The sequence below is a fragment of the Bos grunniens genome, chromosome 5, assembly GCF_055505025.1.
Source record: "Bos grunniens cultivar Pamir isolate PY7600 chromosome 5, Bosgru_T2T1.0, whole genome shotgun sequence".
NCBI classification, from domain to species: domain Eukaryota; kingdom Metazoa; phylum Chordata; class Mammalia; order Artiodactyla; family Bovidae; genus Bos; species Bos grunniens.
Genome location: NC_141169.1, coordinates 85,912,384 through 85,936,617, shown reverse-complemented (window position 1 = coordinate 85,936,617; position 24,234 = coordinate 85,912,384). Strand labels below are relative to the sequence as shown.

The 24,234-nt window shown below is 37.4% G+C and overlaps 2 protein-coding genes across 49 annotated transcripts in view; one reads left to right on the top strand and one right to left on the bottom strand.

Annotated features, from left to right (window-relative positions):
• The window catches only part of IRAG2 (inositol 1,4,5-triphosphate receptor associated 2), a 109,385-nt gene extending 93,467 nt beyond the window's left edge, over positions 1-15,918 (top strand). For 11 of the 14 annotated variants that reach the window (XM_086401689.1, XM_086401692.1, XM_086401690.1 and 8 more), the window contains 8 exons: positions 251-385; positions 8,655-8,802; positions 9,697-9,740; positions 11,541-11,603; positions 11,717-11,766; positions 12,061-12,162; positions 14,102-14,209; positions 15,308-15,918. In XM_086401689.1, the coding sequence (XP_086257815.1) occupies positions 251-385; positions 8,655-8,802; positions 9,697-9,740; positions 11,541-11,603; positions 11,717-11,766; positions 12,061-12,162; positions 14,102-14,209; positions 15,308-15,551 (894 nt within the window). In that variant the 3' untranslated portion in view covers positions 15,552-15,918. The remainder of the gene's footprint in view (positions 1-250; positions 386-8,654; positions 8,803-9,696; positions 9,741-11,540; positions 11,604-11,716; positions 11,767-12,060; positions 12,163-14,101; positions 14,210-15,307) is intronic. The other 3 variants (XM_086401702.1, XM_086401700.1, XM_086401701.1) reach the window with 1 other exon arrangement.
• DNAI7 (dynein axonemal intermediate chain 7) overlaps positions 15,778-24,234 on the bottom strand; it is an 88,027-nt gene continuing 79,570 nt past the window's right edge. For 26 of the 35 annotated variants that reach the window (XR_015164186.1, XR_015164187.1, XR_015164172.1 and 23 more), the window contains 4 exons: positions 23,360-23,574; positions 20,439-20,606; positions 17,403-17,516; positions 15,778-16,314 (listed from right to left, as the gene is read on the bottom strand). Coding sequence is in view for 17 of the 35 variants with exons in the window: in XM_086401705.1 (XP_086257831.1) it covers positions 16,036-16,314; positions 17,403-17,516; positions 20,439-20,606; positions 23,360-23,574 (776 nt within the window). In the remaining 18 variants the exon portion in view is untranslated. The remainder of the gene's footprint in view (positions 16,315-17,402; positions 17,517-20,438; positions 20,607-23,359; positions 23,575-24,234) is intronic. The other 9 variants (XR_015164177.1, XR_015164170.1, XR_015164171.1 and 6 more) reach the window with 1 other exon arrangement.

The window sequence follows — 24,234 nt, the reverse complement described above, 5'->3', positions numbered from 1 at the left end:
GTGGCAAATTTGGGAAATTAAAGTGGAAGAGATCAAAATTGTATAACAGATTTTATGAACACCTCCATAGGTCTACTTGATAGCCAACAAAGATCATAATATTTCAGTAGCATTCATTATTTGTCTTTACTGCTGCTTTTCACCTTCCACAGAGATAATAGAGTCATCTGCATTTACAACATAGTCAGCATTAGAATCACTTGCTGAATACTTGGGTTTGATACTGTCTAATACTTTACTTTCTGTGCAGTCTTTAACATCTCTTTGTGAAGACGACAGCCAGGCCCAGGAAATCATTAAGAAGCTGGAGAAGAGTATAACGTTCCTCAGCCAGTGCACAACACGAGTGGCCAGTAGAGCTGAGATGTTGGGAGCCATTAATCAGGTAATTTGTCTCCATTTGTCTAGTTACAATGAAATTACTGAAAGGATTTATTATCTGTAACATTATAGATTGTATTCTAGGAAAGTACTCTATTTGATCATTTCAGAATATTTTTGGTATTTTGTGCTTTTACACAATGCAGTAATAAAGATCCTTGTTTATGGATCTTCTCATACTTATTCAGAGAGAAGTAGATTTTTTTTTTTTCAAAATTTCTTTGTGGGAAATTCTGGGGAAGATTTTAAGTTTTTGAATCTATACCTAAACAGATGTGTTATATTCATATCTCTAAATAATATGTCTGCACTATCACTTAGTGATTTATTTACAGTTTTAGATATTTGTTTCCTACTATGAAGATGAATATTTAGTTCTTTTATCAGTCTCTCCTTCCTCACACCTAAAGTGTCTTTCACTTTATTGTTGATCTCTCTTCTTTCCTGACCAAGCTTAAATTCCATGGTCAAACATGACATTCACTCTCTTGCATGAACTCTCAACACTTTTACCTCTCTCGTTTTATTCATTTATTTAGAAAATCTACAATCTTGTTTAATACATTTCTTTACCTGCTCATGCCTGCATAGCTGGAAAACCTCACACCCTTATGCTGACTGAGTTCTCTTGAAATTCATCACAAATCTTAAGTGGTCCTCGGGGCTTCCTATCATTCACCCTGCTTCTCTTCTATATATCAATTTCATACTTTCCCTTTCCCCTGAAATCCCCATCCTGTCCTCTCCTACCTTCTCTGTCAAATGATGACTTCGCTTCCTAATTCAATAGGAAATTTGAGGCAGTCAGAAGGAATCTTCCAAAAGCTTTGAACCTACAAGCATCTAAACACTCAACATTGCCTTCCTTTCTAGTACCAAAGATGAGTTTTCTCCTATCCAAGGCTAACCATCCCACCTCTATGCAAGAACCCATTCCTTTCAGTTTGCTCAGAATCTGGGCCACAATTCTACCTGCAGTCTTTCCTCTCCAGTTTTTCCCCACTCTTTTGAATCATTCTCATCAGCACACCAGAGAAGGCAATGGCACCCCACTCCAGTACTTTTGCCTAGAAAATCCCATGGACGGAGGAGGCTGCTAGGCTGCAGTCCATGGGGTTGCAAAGAGTCGGACATGACTGAGCAACTTCACTTTCACTTTTCACTTTAATGCATTGGAGAAGGAAATGGCAACCCACTCCAGTGTTCTTGCCTGGAGAATCCCAGGGACGGGGAAGCCTGGTGGGTTGCCGTCTATGGGGTCGCACAGAGTCGGACACAACTGAAGCGACTTAGCAGCAGCAGCAGCAGCAGCAGCAGCACACAAATACTTAGATACTTTGTTTTTAAGACAGGAAAAATAACACAAAGCAAACACAAAAAATCTTTCACTCTTTCTCCTTTGGTTACCACCCTGTTTCTCTGTTCCCATTTTTAGCAAATTTCTTCAATAGAACTGAACTCACTGTTTCTAATTTCTCTCCTCCTGTCATCTCTGAAATTTATTCTAGTTGGCCTTAACCTACTCTTTTTTCTTAACCTGTCTGCTATATTCAACATGGCTAAGCTCTTCGTTCTCCTGGAAACACTCTTGACATTTGGCTTCCAGGTACCACAATCCCCTGTTTTTTCCCTCTACATCATAAATCATCATGGACCTTTCCAGACTCCTTTATGGGTCCCATCCTTTCTCCCAGCCTTATTAATCTTAATGGACCCCACAGCTTTACCTTTGCACATCTGATCTTCATCATCACTCAATCCTGGTACTATCCCATCTAATCAACTGATGATTCCCCAATTCACACACTTATCTTAAACATCTGCCATGAGTTTTAGACTAGAATCTGCTACTGTTGACATAGCACTTTGAAGTTTGATAGACAACTTAAACTTAACATGTCCAAAAAGAAACTGCTGATGGAAGGGAAGAAAATATTTGAAGATCATATATCTAATACGGGTCTAGTTTCCAGAATATGGGCTTCCCTGATAGCTCAGTTGGTAAAGAATCTGCCTGCAAAGCAGAAGACCCTGGTTCAATTCCTGGGTCGGGAGGATCTTCTGGAGAAGGGATAAGCTACCCACTCCGGTATTCTTGGGCTTCACTTTGGCTCAGCTGGTAAAGAATCCGCCTGCAATGCGGGATTGGGTTCCCAACCCAATCCCCGGGTTGGGAAGATACCCTGGAGAAGGGAAAGGCTATCTACTCTGGTATTCTGGCCTGGAAAATTCCATGAACAGAAGAGCCTGGTAGACTACAGTCCATGGGGACTCAAAGAGTTGTTCATGACTGAGAATGAGCATACATGCACATACATCCAGAATATGTCAAGAATGCTTGCAACTTAACAACAAAAAGATAAGCAATCCAGTTAAAAATGCAGATAAGACTTGAATAGACATTTCCCTAAAGAAATTATACAAATGGCCAATAAGCACACGAGAAGATGCTTAATTGTTAGCAAATTGAAAATCAAAGCCATAATGATACACCACTTCACACCCACTACTGCTGCTGCTGCTAAATCGCTTCAGTCATTTCCGACTCTGTGCTCTGTCAGCCTACCAGGCTTCACCGTCCCTGGGATTCTCCAGGCAAGAACACTGGAGTGGGTTGCCATTTCCTCCTCCAACGCATGAAAGTGAAAAGTGAAAGTGAAGTCACTCAATCATGTCCGAGTCCTAGCAACCCCATGGACTGCAGCCTACCAGGCTCCTCTGTCCATGGGATTTGCCAGGCAAGAGTACTGGAGTGGGTTGCAAGGAAAAAGAAAGGAAGGAAGAAGGAAAATAATTAGTGTTGACGGATGTGGAGAAATTACAATATTATTTTTTTATTGGAGGAAAATTGCTTTACAGTGTTGTGTTGGTTTCTGCAGTATTATTGTCGCATTATTAATATAATATTTAGCCACTAAAAGGAATGAAGTGTTGATACATGCTACAATGTAGCTGAATCTAAAAAATTTTATGCTATAGATGCTAGACATAAAGGTCACATGTTATGTGATTGTGTTTATATATAGTATCTAGAGTGGATAAATCTTTAGGGAAAGGTAGAAGATTGGTGTTTGCTAGCTTCTAGGGGAAGGAGGTGAGTAGGAAGTAACTGCTTCATAAGTATGGGGTTTTATTTTGAGATGATGAAAATGTTTAGGAACTAGTGATGTTTGTATAACATTGTGAATGTACTAAATGTCACTAAATTGTTCACTTAAAAATATTGAATTTTATATTGTGAATTATACATTAGTATAAAAAAAGAAAAAATACAACAAATATATATTTTGTCAGGTTCCAGTTCAAATAAAACTGTAAATAGGTGTTTTTGAGACAGTTAGGGAAATTTGAATATGAATTAGATGATATTAAGGTGTTTCTGTTTATGTTGTTAGAAGTGATCACGGTATTATTATTTAAGGACACACACTCCCACTTTTCAGACATTTATTAAAATGTTTAAGAGTTAAATAACATGATGTCTGTCACCTGTACTTAAAAAAATAGCATTCAAACTTTGAGATGAAACTTACACGCCAAAATGTTGACGGGTCTTGAAACTGATTGATGGATATATGTGGATCCATTATGTACTTTTTGTGTCTGTGGAAATTATCATAATATAAACAATTTTAATTTTAAAAAAGTAGATGAATAATATTAGATCTATATTATCTGTAAATATTATTATGCCCATGTAAGTTCTATTCATAGCATATACAAGTAGTCTTTTACTTGTATATGCTATGAATATACATAGATGTATATTCTATGGAAAATATATTCTAAATGTATATTCTAAAGGAAAAAGATGACTTTTCCTTCTTTGCACAATGTTTATGTTCTTTTTGGAGTTAATAATTTTACTTTACCGTGATTGTTATGCTTAGTTTTCTATTTCAGTTCAGTTCAGTTCAGTTGCTCAGTCGTGTCCGATTCTTTGCAATCTTATGAATCGCAGCACGCCAGGCCTCCCTGTCCATCACCAACTCCCGGAGTTCACTCAGACTCACGTCCATCGAGTCAGTGATGCCATCCAGCCATCTCATCCTCTGTCGTCCCCTTCTCCTCCTGCCCCCAATCCCTCCCAGCATCAGAGTCTTTTCCAATGAGTCAACTCTTCGCATCAGGTGGCCAAAGTACTGGAGTTTCAGCTTCAGCATCATTCCTTCCAAAGAAATCTCAGGGCTGATCTCCTTCAGAATGGACTGGTTGGATCTCCTTGCAGTCCAAGGGACTCTCAAGAGTCTTCTCTAACACCACAGTTCAGAAGCATCAATTCTTCAACACTCAGCCTTCTTCACAGTCCAACTCTCACATCCATACATGACCACTGGAAAAACCATAGCCTTGACTAGACGGACCTTTGTTGGCAAAGTAATGTCTCTGCTTTTCAATATGCTATCTAGGTTGGTCATAACTTTCTTTCCAAGGAGTAAGCGTCTTTTAATTTCATGGCTGCAATCACCATCTGCAGTGATTTTGTAACACCCAAAAAAATAAAGTCTGACACTGTTTCCACTGTTTCCCCATCTATTTCCCATGAAGTGATGGGACCAGATGCCATGATCTTCATTTTCTGAATGTTGAGTTTTAAGCCAACTTTTTCATTTACTTATCTCTAATTTATTCTTAAGCTCTCCATGGAATCTAGATTTCACAATAGATACACATTAATCAGATATTCTGTCAATTTTTTCTTTGAGTTGTTGCTTCCAGGGACTTTTGACCTGTCAGTCTCAACTGACAGTTGTGTGTGTGTGTGTGTGTGTGTGCTCAGTTGTGTCTGACTCTTTGCGACCCTATGGACTGTAGCCCACCACACTCCTCTGTCCATGGAATTTTTCCTGGCGAGAATATTGGAGTGGGTTGCCGTTTCCTACTCCAGGGAATCTTCCTGATCCCAGGGATAAAACCTGCATCTCTTGCATCTCCTGCATTGGCAGGCAGATTTTTACCACTATGCATGTGGGAAGCAAATTCTTAAATGAAGACTTCTTTCACTTCTCTCTTGAGTTAAACTCCATTTCCTGAATCCCATGCCTCCTTCTTTGCTGGTTTATTTATTTTTCTTTATTTTGATGGAACATCTCACCCAGTAACTTTTCAAGAAAAAGAATGCCTGGGAGGTAAACTTTTTGAGATGTTATATAACTGAAAATCCAAGTCTTTATTCTTATGCATCTTTACATTAGCTGGGTAAAGGATTTTAGGTTAGAAATCATTTCCTTTAGAATTTTTCTCGCACTGCCTCATTTTCTTCTTAGCTTCTGGTGTTGGTATCAAATTTTGATGCCATTCTGACTCTTGAGCTTTTGTTTATAACATATTTTTACTTTCTAGAAGCTTTTAGAATATTCTGTTACCCCTACTGTCCTTCCCTGGCATGGGTTTATTTTCAGCCACTATTTTAGGTCCTGAGTGGACATAAATTGACAAGTTATTCCTTGAGTTCAGAAATTTTCTTGAACTATTTCCTTTTCTATGCCTTGTGGACTTTTTCTACATTTTCTATACTTGCATTCCTGTTTTTTGGCTGTTGGATCTCCTGAACTGTCCTTTCTCTTCTCTTTTCTACCTTTTAGTCTTTTTGTTCTAGTTTCAGAGAAGTTTCCTCAACTTTATCTTGAGACTCTTCTCTTATGTATTTTTATTATATTTCTAACTTCCAGACTTTTAAAATTCTCAGATCCTAACTTTTTTATACCTTGTTCCTATTTCACAAATGTAATGTTTATTTTTCTCTGAAGATATTGATAGCTTCCTTAAGTTTTCATTTTTCTGTAGTTTATTTCTTTCAGCTTGTTTTTTCCCCCTGTATTTTTATTTTCTTTTCTCAGGTTAGAGGCTTGCCTCTGACTAGTGATGACCCATTAACTAGTCCCATTAATTGATTGGGAACTTGGGATGTGTTAGGTGGGGAAGCTTTTTCCTGGTTCTGAGTTTCACACAGGCCGGGAGGTTTCACCAGCATCCTCTTATACCAATAGTTTTAAGACTTTCATCCTGCAGTGTTAAGATTCCTCAAAGACAATTCCAACTGCCTATCTTGAGAGTATAATCCTGGCTACCAGTGTTTGGTAGTTAGAAGAAGAAGAAGGCTTTGTATCTTAATATTCAACATGTATCAGCAACAGCCACAGGAGTGGAAAAGGTCAGTTTTCGTTCCAATCCCAAAGAAGGGCGATGCCAAAGAATGTTCAAACTATTGTACAATTGTGCTCCTCTCACACGCTAATAAGATTATGCTCAACACCCTTCGAATTCGGTTTCAGCAGTATGTGAAGGAGAACTTCCATTTGTTCAAGCTGGGTTAGAAAAGGCAGAGGAACCAGAGATCAAATTGCTGACATTCGTTGGATCATGCAGAAAGTAAGGGAATTCGATAAAGGCATCTACTTCTGCTTCACTGACTATGCTAAAGCCTTTGACTGTGTGGATCACAAAAAACTGCGGAAAATTCTTAAAGACATGAGAGTACCAGATCACCTTATCTGTCTCCTGAGAAACCTGTATGTAGGTCAAGAAGTGGCAGTTAGAACTGGGCATGGAGCAACTGACTTGTTCAAAATTAGGAAAGGTGTATGACAAGGCTATTGTCACCATGCTTATTTAACTTATATGCAGAGTACATCAAGTGAAATTGCTGGGCTGGATGAGTCACAAGCTGGAATCAAGATTGCCAGGAGAAATATCAACAACCTCAGATATGCAGATGATACCACTCTAATGGCAGAAAGTGAAGAGGAACTAAAGAGCTTCTTGATGAGGGTGAAAGAGGAGAGTGAAAAGGCTTACTTGAAACTCAACCCCCAAAAAACTAAAATTATGGCATCTGGTCCCATCACTTCATAGCAAATAGATGGGGAAAAAGTGGAAGCAGAGATAGAATTTATTTTCCTGGGCTTCAAAATCACTACTGACAGTGACTGTAGCCATGAAATTAAGACACTTGCTCATTGGAAGGAAAGCTATGACAAACTCAGATAGTATATAAAAAAGCAGACATCCCTTTGGTGACCAAGGTCCGTATAGTCAAAGCTGTGGTTTTTCCAGTAGTCACGTGTGGATGTGAGAGTTGGACCATAAATAAGGCTGAGTGCTAGAGAATTGATGCTTTCAAACTGTGGTGCTGAAGAAAACTCTTGAGAGTCCCTTGGACAGCAAGGAGATCAAACCAGTCAATCCTAAAGGAAATCAACCCTGAATATTCATTGGAAAGATTGATGCTGAAGCTCCAATACTTTGGCCACCTGATGCAAAACTAACTCATTGGAAAAGACCTGGATGATGGCAAAGATTGAGGGCAGGAGGAGAAGGAGGTGATAGAGGATGAGATGATTAGATAGCATCACCAACTCAGTGGACATGAATTTGAACAAACTCTGGGAGATAGTAGAGGACAGAGGAACCTGGCGTGCTGCAGTCCATGGAGTCACAAAGAGTCAGACATGATTTAGGGACTGACCAACAACAGACTTTTGCTTCAATCTATTTTTTTCTGTAGGATCGATTCACCATCAACTGTTACTGCTCAATCCACAGACCCTCTGTTCAAATCTCTCCAGATAGCCACCATTTTAATCTTTCCCCAAAATGGTAGAGGGGCTCAGCTGACCCGAGTGATGGAGGGGATCTGTGGATCTAATTGCTTTTTATACAGATTTTCAACTCTTCGTGTGTTTTACCTCCAAGCTTAATTCCAGACATACCACTAATTCTTGGGCATTTGTGGATTTCTGTGATTCAACCCAGGTTTCTTCCAGACTTTTCTTTTTTTTTATTTTTTAGGGTTTGGCTTTTCAGGTCTTTGTCTTTTACCTCTAGTCTGTCTACCTGGGAAGTGTTCAGAATTTGGTTGCTGTTCTATCCTCTTCCATTCTGATTACCCTTGTATGCCTACCTGCTAAGTTGCTCAGTCATGTCCAACTCTTTGGGACCCTATGGACTGTGGCCCACCAGGTTCCTCTGTCCAAGGGATTCTCCAGGCAAGAGTACTGGAGTGGGTTGTTGTGCCCTCCTCCAGGGCACCTTCCTGACCCAGGGTCTCTTTATGTCTCCTGCATTGGCAGGCAGGTTCTTTACCACTAGCAACACCTGGGAAGCCCTTACCCTTTTATAGTCATGCCTTTAAAACACAACAACAAAAAAACTTTTATCATCACTTTAGTGGGATTTATGTCTGGGATGAAGACAAGAACATGTATCTTTTAACTGGGTATTAAGGATAATATTTTCGATGTAAATTTGTTCCTTTTTTTTTTTCCTGCTAGGAAAGCCGGGTTAGTAAAGCAGTTGAAGTGATGATTCAGCATGTAGAAAATCTGAAGAGGATGTATGCCAAAGAGCATGCTGAATTAGAAGAACTGAAACAGGTTCTTTTGCAAAATGAAAGGTCTTTTAACCCTCTTGAAGATGAAGGTAATAAAAGTTTAAGATAATAGTATCAGTTACATTTTTCTGACATTCTCCTCTTTCTTTCTCTCTTACTAATTCTTATTATACACTGTCTTTAGTACAACACCCTTTATGTTAAGGTTGTTTTAGAAGAATATAAAAAGGATACAATATATAAAATAATATAAGAAGTAACTCATTCCTGTTATTTATATAGCCCAAAGTAAGATGTCAGCATACAAATTAGGAGACAAGTATTTTATGGTAGACACCAAAAATTCATTAAATTGTTGATATGAGACAGTCATATCAACTCATTGACCCCCGGGTTGTCCTACTTAGGAACTGGCTCTTTCGCCACACATAAAACAAGGCCCCATAGTATAAATGAACCACTTTCGCCAACAGTGGTTTTGTATCCCTCGAAGAAGGAATGACCATGGCAGAATAAGCTGATGAGTGTCTTGGAAAATAGTGAGACTACTGAGACCATGGAAAGTATCTCAACAGAAGGCCTATATATACCTTTACTAATTTTATTTTAAATAGATAATATAAATGTTCATAAACAGAGTATTCGTTTTAATGATATGTTCTCTCTTTTGTAAAAGTAATAATGTTTGGTGATCTTCTGATCTGTAATTTTGGGTTCATTTATTCAGCATACATTCATTTTGTGCCCCATCTGTCCCAGACAGGCATCGTGGACAGTGGCAGAGACACAGAGGACTGTATTTCATTGGTTCAGATATTGCTTTGAATCACCAAATAAATGACAGCTAGATATCTGCATTGTTCAGTAGTCGCTAGGGTCTTAAATAGTTTCCGACTATTACTTTTCTTTATAAAGAATTAAGACCATTATGTTAAATTGCATGTGTTAATTCAAAAAACATGCAAATATGTTTTCCCTTTCAGATGACTGCCAAACTAAAAAACGTTCATCTTCTGTAAACTCTAAGGTAATTACCAATTCACTGAACAAATGTCTATCAAATGTTACAGATGAGATGATTTAAAAATATTTTTTGAAATAACATGGCTTTAAATGTAAATCATAAAGCAACAATGATTTTAAGTCATATATGTTATATGCATGTGTGTTTATGTTTATATATATATGCTTTTATACTTCTTGCAATATTTGTATGTAACAAGGCTTCCCAGGCGGTGCACTTGGTAATGAGCCCACCTGCCAATGCAGGAGATTCAAGAGACACCAGTTCCATCACTGGAGTAAGAAAATGGCAACCCACTCCAGTATTCTTGCCTAGAAAATTCCATGGACAGAGGAGCCTGGTGGGCTACAGTCCATAAGGTCACAAAGAGTCGGACGCGACTGAGTGTGCACACACGCTAAGTTTGCCTGCAGTGAGATGAAAGTCAGTGTAACAACAGTTTCTCTTTCATGTGAAACCAGAATTGGGAATAAGCAGTCTAAAAGTGGCAGAGCAGCTTTAGAAAATCTCTAGGGCCCAGTTTCCTTCCCTCTTACTGAATCATCACCCTCAGAGCTTTGCTTCCACCTCATGGTCTAAGATAGCTTTGTCAGTTCTGAGTACCAAGTCCTGGTGATTATTTAATATGTTGCGCCATATTCCAAGAAAAAAGAATAAGAGAAACAGGTGTTCTCTCTTTCTGAAGACACTCCCTAGAAGTCCCAGCTAACATTTCCCTTTTCATTTTTGCTTGGAAACAAGATGAAAACAGAGCTTTTATTCTGGAGGCTGTATGTATAACTGAAAATCAAGAGGTCTGTTACTAAAAAAAGAAGGGGAGGGTTGGAAAATGGGATATTGAAAGTCAACCAGCAGTTTTTGTCAGTTTAAAAATCAGGATTTCACAGAATTTTTGAGCAAGTGAGTTTAAAAATCATTCCATCTAAATTGATCTTTTGCACAGATGAACAAAATCACTTTCACAGAAATTATATGTTTAGTTATGATCCTATCGTGATAGAACCATGATTAGAACCCAGATTCCTGGACCACAATTTGATTTGCTTGATGTTCAGCTAACCTATAAAATTAAATTAGGGATGATGGTTTAAGAAAAGAATTCACATAAAAATTCTCATTTATTTTCCTACATTTACCATATTTTTATTTCCTGTAGTCCCACTTATTTCAACTTTAAGAGTCACAAAATATGACATAACATTTTCCTGTGTAAATCTCAAGGCTAAGGTATAAAAAACATCCATTCATTAAAATGTCATACTTACCCTTATATGTGTTAAATGGAAAAAAATGAAACCATGAAAAAAGAAAGCTCTTAAATAGATGCATATTTATCTCCTCTTGATTTGAGGAAATTTTTCCAAGCATAAAAGAAATGGCAGCAAAAGTGAGGAAAAGATGAAAAGATTTGGCTGCATTAACAATAAAAAAGTTTTTTGCCAAGAAGTATCTTTTGCAAAATTAATATGAGCAAAAATCATAAACAGGTGGTTCTCAGATCAGATACACAGTTATTCAACATAGAAAAATGGTGTTCAGAGTTACTATAAACCTAAACAGAAAACCCTGTATTCCTTACTTGACTGGAAAAGATTATCCAGTGTTGGAGAAAGTTGAATATAAGTTGGCAGAATATTTCTGAAAGGAAATTTGGCCATAACAAAAACCTTGAAAATATGTCTCCTGTTTAACTCAGCAATGGTCAAGTACATGGATGTGTACATACAAGAATACCCATCAGTGTTTCATACGAGGACAAAATATTGAGAATTTTCTAAATGTACATTTCTTCCCTTTGGGTAGCCATCTTCCCTTCGAAGAGTGACCATTGCCTCTTTGCCCAGAAATATTGGAAATGCAGGAATGGTAAGCAAATTCCTAAGTGTTCTTAGTCAGAAGCAAATTAATTTTCATATCACAAAAGTATAAACTTCACTAAATTTGTATTTTATTATTTCCTTAATGTCTGAACTTTAAAGTTGGCTGGGATGGAAAATAATGACCGATTTAGTAGGAGGTCAAGCAGTTGGTAAGTATAATTTTATGATGCCTCTTTGGGAACCTTATGATTTTATAATTTGGCTAAAGTAAATGTTTGAAATAAACAATATAGTAACATTTGTTTTGTATGGACTATATGCAGAATAGTTATAAAAATTGGCATATGATGGTGAAATTGTTTTCTTATGAGATAAGCATTACATGAATATGCTAAAGAAAAAATAACATATTGCTTCTGTATTGATTTAAGTAGTGGGAAATAAATTGGTAATTGCTACACAAGTATTTGATTTGATAAGTGGCTATAATCATCTTTATTTAGGCGTATTTTGGGGTCAAAGCAGAGTGAACACCGTCCCTCATTACATCGATTTATTAGCACCTATTCCTGGGCAGATGCTGAAGAAGAAAAGTGTGAACTAAAGTAGGTGAAGCTTGATGTGTTTATTAACTTGATGTGACTGGGGAATAAATAGTGGGCATCACTTTTAATCTGTGGAGTCCACTGCTGCAGCATCAAAAAGACCATTCATTGTATAAGGCTTTTATGAAAATACAGCACTATGTAAATGTTACTTATGAGTACATTCACTCAGTACTGCAAGGTGTGAGGTCTTAAGTTAGAAAAGAACCTGAAATTTGCCAGATTTGTGAAGATAATCTTCTTCCTGTATAGGTATATGGTCATCAGGGGGAAAGGTTCATAAGAGAGCCATAGAAATAAAATGTTCATCAACTTAATGAATTATATACAACATGTGTGTGTGTACATATAGACATATATGTGTATGTTTATATTTATATATATCCTAAAGGCACGTATGTAATATATGTGTATTACATATACATCTGTCTTCTCTTTAGGTAAATGAAGAGTAGGAAAAACAAAACTCTATATTGCTATATTTAGCAAGTGAAACAAATAAAATATACTTCTATAGTGAAAGGTAGAAGGTAAGAGGGAGGGACATGAAGAAATGCTGCCTCTAAAATCCTTGGTGACATTTGGTCTGTTTCCTCATCTGTAGAGATCTTAATGAAATGATTTTGTGTTGATTGTATACACATTCCTTGCATGCCTATTATGTTAGGCACACTACGCTCAAGCTTAAGGGATATGAAGATGAAAAAGACATTGTTCCTACCCTCAAAGCCTTTTTTCTCTCTTAAATAATCGTGGAAGCCTAATTGCATGGACTGAATTCCCTTTTATTAAAGATTTAGAGTTAACATAATGGATATTTTCTGATCTGGGTTTTAAAAAATTCAAGAGTTTCCTTGAGAAAAATTATCTATTTAAAAATTTTTGTTTGTATGGCATGATTTCTACTGAGAAGTTTTTGCCAACAAAAGACTGAAACCTTGAGAATCCTATAGGAATTCTGGGTTGGAAGTCTTATGTTCTTTAAAAACCAAACTAAAATCGACCACAGGCATTCCCTATAGATGTCTGACTGAAAAACAAAAACTTTGACATGCAGTTCATTTTGGCCACTGTGGGGGATTATGAACTTGAGATTTCAAAATTCAAATCTAACTAGGAACTCATGAGTGGTCATGAAACATGGAACATGAACAATGAAACAGTTAAGTTTTTTTTCAAGCAAAGGATTCCTCTTTAAATAAGATTTCAATACAGTCAACCCAATTGCAACTTCCCAGTTCATTGAATACTATTGATTTGAAGTAGTTTTATACCAAACCTATCTTCATAAACACTTTTTAAATTATGAAGGTTTTTTAAAGAAAGAAATGACACTTTAATGCTATTCCAATTTAGTGTTGCTCAAAAAACCAACAGAGAAAAGATTAGTTTTAATTATCTATATTCTATTTAATATAGAATGTTAAAAAAATGTGGTAAAAGAATACGTACTGAGAAAAATTTTACTGTATGTTGAATGAAAAATTCACAGAAGAAGAAATAATGGCATCCGCATTTGTTTCTTAAGGTGTAGTTACTTATACATACACATACACTCACACACATGCATGCACATGCCAAGATGGAAAATCACAGAATAACACTGGTTAATTATAAGTGGTGAGAACTGACTAACTTACACATGTTCTTTGCAAATCTCCCCTTTTTATTTGTTCTTTGGCTAGCACCCGAACTTTCTACAACAAACATTTGCTGTTTTTCTAAATACAAAGTTACTTTAAAAAATTAAATTCCTATAAATGACTAAAAATATAAAGTTGGTGATTTGACTTTTAGAATTAGGTATTTATCAAATTTTTCTAAAGCAAGATAAATATCTGTAAGCTTCCTTACAAAATACAGTAAAACAGCAGTATTTTATAAATAATTATAGAACGTTATGCATACTTTGATACTTAGAAACAATACTTATTTACAGAACTAAAGATGACTTAGAACCACCAGAAGAAGAAACAGTAGAAAAGACAAGAAAGCCAAGTCTTTCTGAAAAGAAAACAAACCCATCAAAATGGAATGTCTCTTCCATGTAAGTTATTTACTTGCTAAATGATATCATTTTGGTAGAATGGGGAAAGGTAAGGCAGGGTTAGAAGTTTTAATTATTTTTGCCTTTTAAAAATTTATTTTTGGTTGCCCTGGGTCCTCGTTGCTGTGTGCAGGCTTTCTCTGGTTGTGGCGGTTGGGGCCACTTTTCATTGCACTGCACAGGCGTCTCACTGCAGTGCTTCTCTTGTGGACACGGCCTCTAGGTCTCAGGCTTCAGCAGTTGAGGCTCGTGGGCTCTAGAGCGCAGGCTCAGTAGCTGTGGTGCTTAGTTGCTCTATGGCACATGGGATCTTCCTGGACCAGGGATTGAATCTGTGTCCCCTGCATTGGCAGGTGGATTCTTTACCACTTTCCCACCGGGGAAGTCTAGCAGCATTAATCTTAAGCAAATTACTTTACTAAAAGACCTTTGAAAATGTTAAATTTAAGATGATTAATAACAAACTCCATATGGTCTATAAGAATTATTCCTGAACCTATGAGCTACAGGAGGCAGGGGAGTTCACAGTGTAAAGAACTTGGCCTTGGGACCAGAGGACCGAATTATAATGTTTCTACTATAGGAATATAAATTGCCTTACCTGACTTAAAGAATGAAATTAGTACTCAAATGTACTTGTTAGGAGTTAAATAATGCCTAAATCACATAATTTTCAGATTTTTATCTTAGCACCTCATTTCTTCAATTCTAAAATATTATAAGGGATAGCAGGGAGCAGATTGTGGCCAAGCCCAAGACAACAGATGACACTGTGTAGCTTATTACAAGGAGGTGTCAGTGGTAAAGAATATACTTGCCAATGCAGGAGACATGGATTTGATCACTGTGACAGGAAGATCCCCTGGAGTGGGAAATAGCAACCCACTCCAGTATTCTTGCCTAGGGAATCCCATGGACAAAGGAGTCTGGTGGGCTATTGTCTGTGGGTTGCAGAGAGTCAGAAATGACCGAGCACACATGTACGCTGGTGGAATTATGTAGGGCAGATACATGACTTGATTATTGTTGGCAAAAGGAATGTTTCTAGTATACAGAAGATTGTGGTTACTGCATACTGATTTTGTGTTTTTGTTGTAGTTATGATACATTAGCTTCCTGGGCAACAAACCTCAAGACGTCCATCAGAGAGGCCAACAAGGTGCTCTGGCTTTCTGTGGCATTCATTGTACTGTTTGCAGCGCTGATGAGCTTCTTCACAGGCCGATTCTTCCAGAAGCCCGTGGACGCTGCCCCCACACAGGATGGGGACCCCTGGATGTCTCTAGAACACATCTTGTGGCCATTCACCAGACTGCGACACAACGGGCCACCGCCAGTGTGACTGTAGCACGTCCTACTGTGTGTAGCTAGTTTTTAAAGTTTCAGTATCTGAACTTTGTACATTAGTAACTTTTAGCTGGGAAATTATAGAATGGAACAAGAGGTTCTCAGAATGACTGTAAGATATTTTATATTCTCTCTTTTTGTGATTACCTTCCTAACTAAAATGCAGTGGGGAGGAAGCCTGCTTATATGATTTTTTAAATGAGCTTTCTGAAGAGGAGATATTATTGTTTGTTAAAATTTATTGAAATAAAGAACCATTCAAAACTATGAACAGTGAACACTGGAAATCTCAGTAGGCCAAGTACAAGAGAAAAAAAAAAACCTAATTCTTAAAAAATAAAATGAGTATAAAATGCTGATTAGATCATTTGAACAGCCTGTTTGAAATACAGTCACTTATTACACTTTATTGAAGAAATACCTGATGTTTCTCCAAGTTGTTTGATTCTTCATACTGGATAAAATTTATCCCTGGGGATTTAAGAATAGCTGAGTAGCCTAGTTGAGAGTAGCATGTGGCATACAGAGTCAACAAACTGGCAGTTGGAACGCCTAACTGCCCTCATTGCTTCCTGAGAAGCAAAATCCTTAACCATGTGATATAAAGTGGAATGAAATTCAGTTTCTTCTTTAAGGGCTTCAGAAAACGCATCACTGGATTCATTGATCTTGAGACTTTGTGCCCTGTCACCACTAAACATTAAAAGGGTCCAGTTAGGGTTCCGAATGGGTTCTTCTTTAAGAAGGTGTTCCCTCACCTAAAAAAAAAAAAGAGAGAGAGAGAAATCTGTGAACAGTTGCTCTTTTATTAGGTATTTTGACAGTTGAGTATGTTACTTTGTTTGTTGTTGTTGTTCAGTGGCTAAGTCATGCCCAACTATTCATAACCGAGCACACCAGGCTTCCCTGTCCTTCACTATCTCCTGGAGCTTGCTCAAACTCATGTCCATTGAGTCAGTAATGGCATCCAAGCATCTCATCCTCTATCACTCCCTTCTCCTTCTGCTCTCAATCTTTCCCAGCATCATGGTCTTTTCCAATGAGTCAGTTCTTCGCATCAGGTGACCAAAGTTTTTCCATATGATGGTCACAAAAATTGTGAACAATTTTTTTGGCCAATCCAGTATTTGAAGGGCTTAAGTTTCCCAAATTGCTAAGATAAAAAGAAATATTCTTAATGTACCATTTTTTTTAAAGCATGAAACTGTTTATATCTTAGTGTTTAAGGAGCTTATCAAAATATATTAATTCTTCAAAAAATATTTATTGAATGCCTTCAAGTGACAAGTATTATTTCAGATCCTACCTGAAACAATAAAACAAAAACAAAATAAAAAATAACCAAACATATTAATAAATAACAATCATAGCAATAAAACCTTGTCCTCGAGGAGCTTGTATTCTAATGGAAGAAACATGCAGTAAACAAGATAAATAAATGTGGTAGCTCATTTATGCTAAAATATTCATCAGTCAGCTTGCAGAATTTGATAACTTCTTTAGCAGGCAGTAGGAAATCTGCCCAGAAGGTTACTCTCAGAGGAGAGAGTTCATGAATCAGACATATTCACATGAAAGGCTTACATTTGTTCTTCAGTTGGTGTAAAGCTGTCTCCAGCCTAAAATCAAGAGCATTTGATACCATAACAGACAATGAAGGCATGACCTTTACATGGTTTGGTTTTATATTTTTGGCAAAAGGAAAGAAAATGAAGTTTGCCAATTCCATTTTGAATTTTAATTTTTTACCTTTTTAAAAGGAGAATTGTGGTCTACACTCATTTAGTTTTTGAGTACTTTATCTTCTTTTGGAAGACAAAAATTTAAGGGGTTTTGCATACCATACCTGAAATACAGTTTTCTTAGAATCACATGCTGTATTCCACTTACTCCAACAAAATGCAAAAGCAGAACTTAACAGGGCCATTTGCCGATAAGCTTTCACTTCTACCGAAGGATGCTGTCAGTATAAAAACAAGTAGAGTTGATCACAGAGCCTCTCAAGTCTCCCTTCCATCCTTGACCTCCTGCAGTTTAGTCTGTTCTCAACCCAGATCCATTGAAAATGTAAGTCACATGAGGTAAGTCAGAGAAAGATAAATGTCATATATCACTTATCAACAGAATCTTAAAAAATGGTACAAATGAACTAATTTATAAAACAGAAATAGAGTCACAGATATAGAAAACAAACTTATGGTTACCAAGGAGGAGAGGAAGGGGAGGGATGAATTGGGAGGTTGGGATTGACGTATACACACCACTACATATAAAATAGTCCGTGGAATTCTCTGGGCCAGAATACTGGAGTGGTAGCCTTTCCCTTCTCTAGGGGATCTTTCCAATCCAGGGATCGAACCCAGGTCTCCCGCATTGCAGGCAGATTCTATACCAGCTGAGCCACCAGGGAAGCCACAGGGGATTCCCTGGTGGCTCAGACGGTAAAGCGTCTGCCCGCAACGTGGGAGACCTGGGTTCAATCTCTAGGTTGGGAAGATCCCCTGGAGAAGGAGATGGCAACCCGCTCCAGTTCTCTTGCCTAGAAAATTCCATGGATGGAGGAGCCTGGTGGGCTACAGTCCATAGAGTCACAAAGAGTCGGACACGACTGAGAGACTTCACTTTCACATATAAAATAGACAACTAATAAAGACCTGATATACAGCACAGGGAACTCGACGCAATGCTCTGTAATGACCTATTTGGGGAAAGAATCTGAAAAGAGTGGGTTTATGATATGTATGTATGACCGACTCACTACTATACAACAGAAACTAACACAGCATTGTAGATCAACTATACTCCAATTAAAAAAAATTTTTAAGAAAAAAATAAAATTCAAATATAAAAAATAATTTAAGTCAGACTCATGACTTCTTTCTCAAAATGGGGCAACGGCTTCCCCTTTCAGAGCAGAACCCAGGGTCCTAACAGTGATCCACGGGGCCTCTGTGCTCTTATAGGCCCCGTTGTTGCTGTTCAGGCTCTCAATTGTGTCCAACTCTTTGCAACACCATCGACTGCAGTATACCAGGCTCTCCTGTCCTTCACCATCTCCTGGAGTTTGCTCACACTCATGTCCAATCCCCACCTTGAGGCTTTCCTCAAATGTTACCTTCTTATTGAGCCCCCTCCCCCCACACCATATTTGATATTGTACCTTTTCTTTCTTTCACTTGATTTATTATGTTTGTTGTTGATGTTTGCCTCCCTCTATTCTAGAATGTAAGCTCCACAAGGGCAGAGATCTTTGTTTTATTCAATAATGTTTCTAAAACATTATCTGGAATATAAGTGTTCAGAAAAAAAATTCTTGAATACAGTATTCTGAAAAGATGACTAGTATATGACGTTCAGCATTTGTAGAGTAACTGGCAACTTGAGTTACTAAAACTGAAGTGGGATTTTTTCCGCTATGCATATATGTATACACTCTTATAATGTGATTATTTCCAGTATGTGTCTACCTATATTGTCATTTTCTGGTATATTATAAGCTTTTTCTTGAGTTTAGAATTCTTCTGCCCAAAACATCTTTCATGATTAGAACTCACTCTGTCTTAATTTATGTATCATGAATGTTTGACAAACATCTACTGTATTCTAGGAATAGGGTTGGTGCTAGAAAAATCAAAGTTGATTAAGGAATGGTCACCACTCTCAAGGAGCTCAGAGTTTAACATGGAAGGATCTCATTTAACTCAACTTATGAGTTACATGAAGCAATATGCAGACAGGAAGACTCTGTGAAGTAGGAGGAAGTGGGTTTTAATGATCGGTGGTCCTTGTATGTATTTAATTTCACTTGATTTATCACGTTTGGGAAACTGCTGAGTCATTTACTCTTTTCAGAAATCTTCCATATATGCACTCTGGAAGAAGAAAGAAAGCAGACAAAATGGGATGCTGCGCAGACTACCTCTGCACTAAACTGACCAGCTGTGGTTGTGCTCCGTGTGTCAATATGAAGATCATTCTACAGAATATTAAATTTGAGAGAACCCTAGATTTTTCAGTTTAGTTCAGTCGCTCAGTCATGCCCGACTCTTTGTGATCCCAGGGACTGCAGCACACCAGGCTTCCTTGTCCACCACCAATTCGCAGAGCTTGCTCAAACTCATGTCCATCGAGTCAGTGATGCCATCCAACCATCTCATCCTCTGTTGTCCCCTTCTCTTCCTGCCTTCAATCTTCCCCAGCATCAGGGTCTTTTCAAATGAGTCAATTTTTTGCATCATGTGGCCAAAATATTGGAGTTTCAGCTTCAGCATCAGTCCTTCCAATGAATATTCAGGACTGATTTCCTTAGGGATTGACTGGTTGGATCTCCTTGCAGTCCAACAGGACTCTCAAGAGTCTTCTCCAACACCACAGTTCAAAAGCATCAATTCTTTGGCACTCAGCTTTCTTTATAGTCCAACTCTCACATCCATACATGACTACTGGAAAAGCCTTGACCTGATGGACCTTTGTCAGCCAAGTAATGTGTCTGCTTTTTAATATGCCATCTAGTTTGCTCATAGCTTTTCTTCCAAGGAGTAAGCATCTTTTAATTTCATGGCTGCAGTCACCATCTGCAGTGATTTTCAAGCCCAAGAAAATAAAGTCTCTCACTGTTTCCATTGTTTCCCCATATATTTGCCATGAAGTGATGGGACTGGTTCCCATGATCTTAATTTTTTGAATGTAGAGTTTTAAGTCAGCTTTTTCACCAGAAATCACTGGATTTCTAGTCTTGCTATTTATTCCTTCCTTTCTAACTATAATCTCATATAAGTGAATATAGAAAACTCATTGGTATACCTTAAGATTTATATAAAATGTAATATTTGCTAACATTCTAAATGTCCATCACATTAAACTTGGAAGGATTCATTCTTACCTTATAGTTTATAACAACATAAAGATGAGAGTGTCCAGTAGGGAAGATATTCAGTCCAGCCTTTTTCAAAGCAATAATGAAAGAAACAGGAGTCATCCACTTTTCTTCCAAAATAGAAGAATGATTTTTGTTATTTACTTTGATTGAAGCTAACATGCAGAGGTTTTCCTAGTTTCAATAAGAAAAAAGAAGCTTTTATATAAGTAAGTTAAAGAAATTATTACCTCATTATCATTCCAGGTCCAGCTGTTAGGTTCTTTATACAAAACTATGGTTTTTCTAGTAATCATGTACAGATGTGAGAGCTGGACCATAAAGAAGGCTGAGAACTGAAGAATTGATGCTTTACAACTATGGTGTTGGAGAATATTCTTGAGAGTCTCTTGGACAGCACAGAGATCAAACCAGTCAATTCTAAAGGAAATCAACCCTGAATATTCATTGGAAGGACTGAAGCTGAAGCTGCAGTACTCTGGCCACTTGAAGGGCCAGAGTGAAGGGCCAAGTCACTGGAAAAGATTGAGGGCAGGAGGAGAAGGGGGAGACAGAGGATGTGATAGTTGAATGGCATCACCAACTCAATATATACGAGTTTGAGCAAACTTCGGGAGATAGCGAAGGACAGGGTTTGTTGCAGTTCTTGGGTTTGCAAAGAGTTGGACACAACTTAGTGACTAAACAACAGGAACTATTTTTCGTTTTTAGAAAATCCTGTATTATCCTATATTAAAAAGAATGCAGGACAGACATATTTTAGGCTTGATCCAAAAGGTCCACCTCAAAGTTTCCACATTACCTTAACCAGTTTATCAACTTTTCTCAGGCTCATCTGAGCAATCCAAGGATCTCTTTGGTTGCCTACTTTATAAATTATGATCTAAGAATACTGCATGTGCTCCTGTTGAAGTTGAAGAGCTATTTGACAGCAACCATGTTGCAACTTTTAAAAATCATAATTTTTTATATGTATAAGATTTTAACATAATAATGCAAAATTATTATCCAGTTTTAAAGTTTGAAAAGTGGTAATCTGGTGTATAGAGTTCACATCTCTCCTCTGACCTTAAAAACCAAGTGTGATGATCTTCTAGCTTTCCTGCCACATTCATAAAGAATTTCAGGTTATATCTTTTTTTTTAAAAAAATCTCTTTTTAAAAACAACTTTCATGAGGTATATTTTACATATCATAAAATTCATGCATTTCAAGTACACAGTTCAGTGATTTTTTTTTTTTTTTTTTTGGTAATTTTGTTGACTGGTACAACTATCACCATAAATCAGTTTTAGAACATTTTCATCCCCTCAGTGAAATCCCTTACGCCTATTTATATCCATTCCCCACTTCAGCCTCAAGCAAATACTAAATCTACTTATTGTCTTTAAATTTCAGACTCTGTAATTTCTTTTTTTTTAATTATGAAAGTATAATAACATATTTAGAGGAGATTTGGAAAATACAGAACAAAGTTACATATTGTTCTACTATACATTAGTTATTTTTTAAAGTAGATAAATTAAGATTTTTAGTTGGAGTCTCAATAGAGTGAAGTAAGCCAGAAAGAAAAACACCAATACAGTATACTAACGCATATATATTGAATTTAGAAAGATGGTAACAATAACCCTGTGTACGAGACAGCAAAAGAGACACTGATGTATAGATCAGTCTTATGGACTCTGTGGGAGAGGGAGAGGGTGGGGAGATTTGGGAGAATGGCATTGAAACATGTATAATATCATGTATGAAACGAGTCGCCAGTCCAGGTTTGATGCACGATACTGGATGCTTGGGGCTGGTGCACTGGGACGACCCAGAGGGAGGGTATGGGGAGGGAGGAGGGAGGAGCGTTCAGGATGAGGAACACAGGTATACCTGTGGCGGATTCATTTCGATATTTGGCAAAACTAATACAACATTGTAAAGTTTAAAAATAAAATTTAAAAAAAATTAATAGAAGAGACAGAAAAGTAGAAAGATATAGTAGGCCTGAAAAGCACCATGAACCAATTCAACATAATTAACAGTTATACAATTTTCACACAATGCTGCTGCTGCTAAGTCGCTTCAGTCATGTCCAACTCTGTGCGACCCCCATAGGCGGCAGCCCAGTAGGCTCCTCTGTCCCTGGGATTCTCCAGGCAAGACTATTGGAGTGGGTTGCCATTTCCTTCAATAGCAGGATACAAATTCTATTCAAGTTCCCATAGACTACAAACTAGGAGACACTGCAACATAACCAGGAACATAAAAATAAGGTACAAAAATTTCGTGGTCTACAGGTATTGAAATCATAGAGTCAGACTCGGTAGCAATGGAGTTACTCAAAAAGGATTTCAAACAGCTGGGTGCTATCTTCCTGTGATAAGATCACTCTAAGACTGGACCAAAACCTCTGAAAGTCATACTGCAACCATACTTAGAGTTTCACTAATTGCTCTATTCCTAGTAACTTTAGGGCACAAACTTATACTTTACTTTTACATGTTATTTCCTATATACTCAGTATTTTATTTAGAAACTACTGCTACTGCTAAGTTGCTTCAGTCGTGTCCAACTCTGCGACCCCATGACGGCAGCCCATCAGGCTCCACCGTCCCTGGGATTCTCCAGGCAAGAACACTGGAGTGGGCTGCCATTTCCTTCTCCAGTGCATGAAAGTGAAAAGTGAAAGTGAAGTCGCTCAGTCATGTCCGACTCTTAGCGACCCCATGGACTGCAGCCTACCAGGCTCCTCTGTCCATGGGATTTTCCAGGCAAGAGTACTGGAGTGGGGTACCAGCTCAAGGTATATTTTCAATATATTTATAAAAGACATATTTCAATATGTAAATCATCAGTGATTGACTGTTTTGACACACACTCTTATAGTCATCAAGAGATTTAACTCTTTGGTATGACTTGCTATAACAGCGGTTTACCTTGATTTGTATTTGAAGTTCAGTAAATACTGTAGTTATAGTCAGAAGTACTTTATTCACATCAAGTGGTCTTAGCTCCCATGACTGGTATGGCATATTAATATGGGCATCTTGAATTAAGGTAACAGGACAGAAAGTTTCCAGGTTGAATGTTATAAGTCTCTCTTCTGATTTGTAAGACACGTTGCTGATGCCATCAGTTTTCCACTGTTTACCTTTATAATTAGGATTAATAAGACATTAGTTCCATTTTTTCCTCTGCAAAAATAAGATGAATGAAACCACTCCACTAACTTTAATATGTATAAATTAATTTTTCACACTGAGAATAGGATCACAACAACAAACCATCTTCACTGGAGTTTCTTCCTGTCTACAGGATCAAGTCCAGATTCCTCAGCATGGTCACAAGACTTTCAGAATGAAGCTCTGACTCTCATTTCTGGCTTCCTTCTTTGCTACTTCTCAGACTTCTTTCCAGTCACACTTTTCTTTTCTTCCCCAACAACATCATAAACCTGTAAGCCTCTGCACATGCAGTTCTTTCTTCCTAGAGAACATTTCCCTTCCTCTTTTAGAGAACCTCTCTTCATCTTTCTTTTTAAAGAACTTTAAAATTCTCCTATCTTGAGTATACAATTATTTTTAGTCGGTTTACCCAGTTTTGCAATCATCACCACCATTCAGTTTTAGAATATTATTATCCTCCCAATAAGATCTCTTATGTCTATTTATAGTTAATTCCCATTTGCATCACCAGCCCCAAGAAACTATTAATATACTTAAAGATTTGCCTTTTCTTAACTTTCATTAAACACAATCATATAATAAGTGGTCTTTTGTGTCTCTTACAACTCAATAATAAAACATAACAC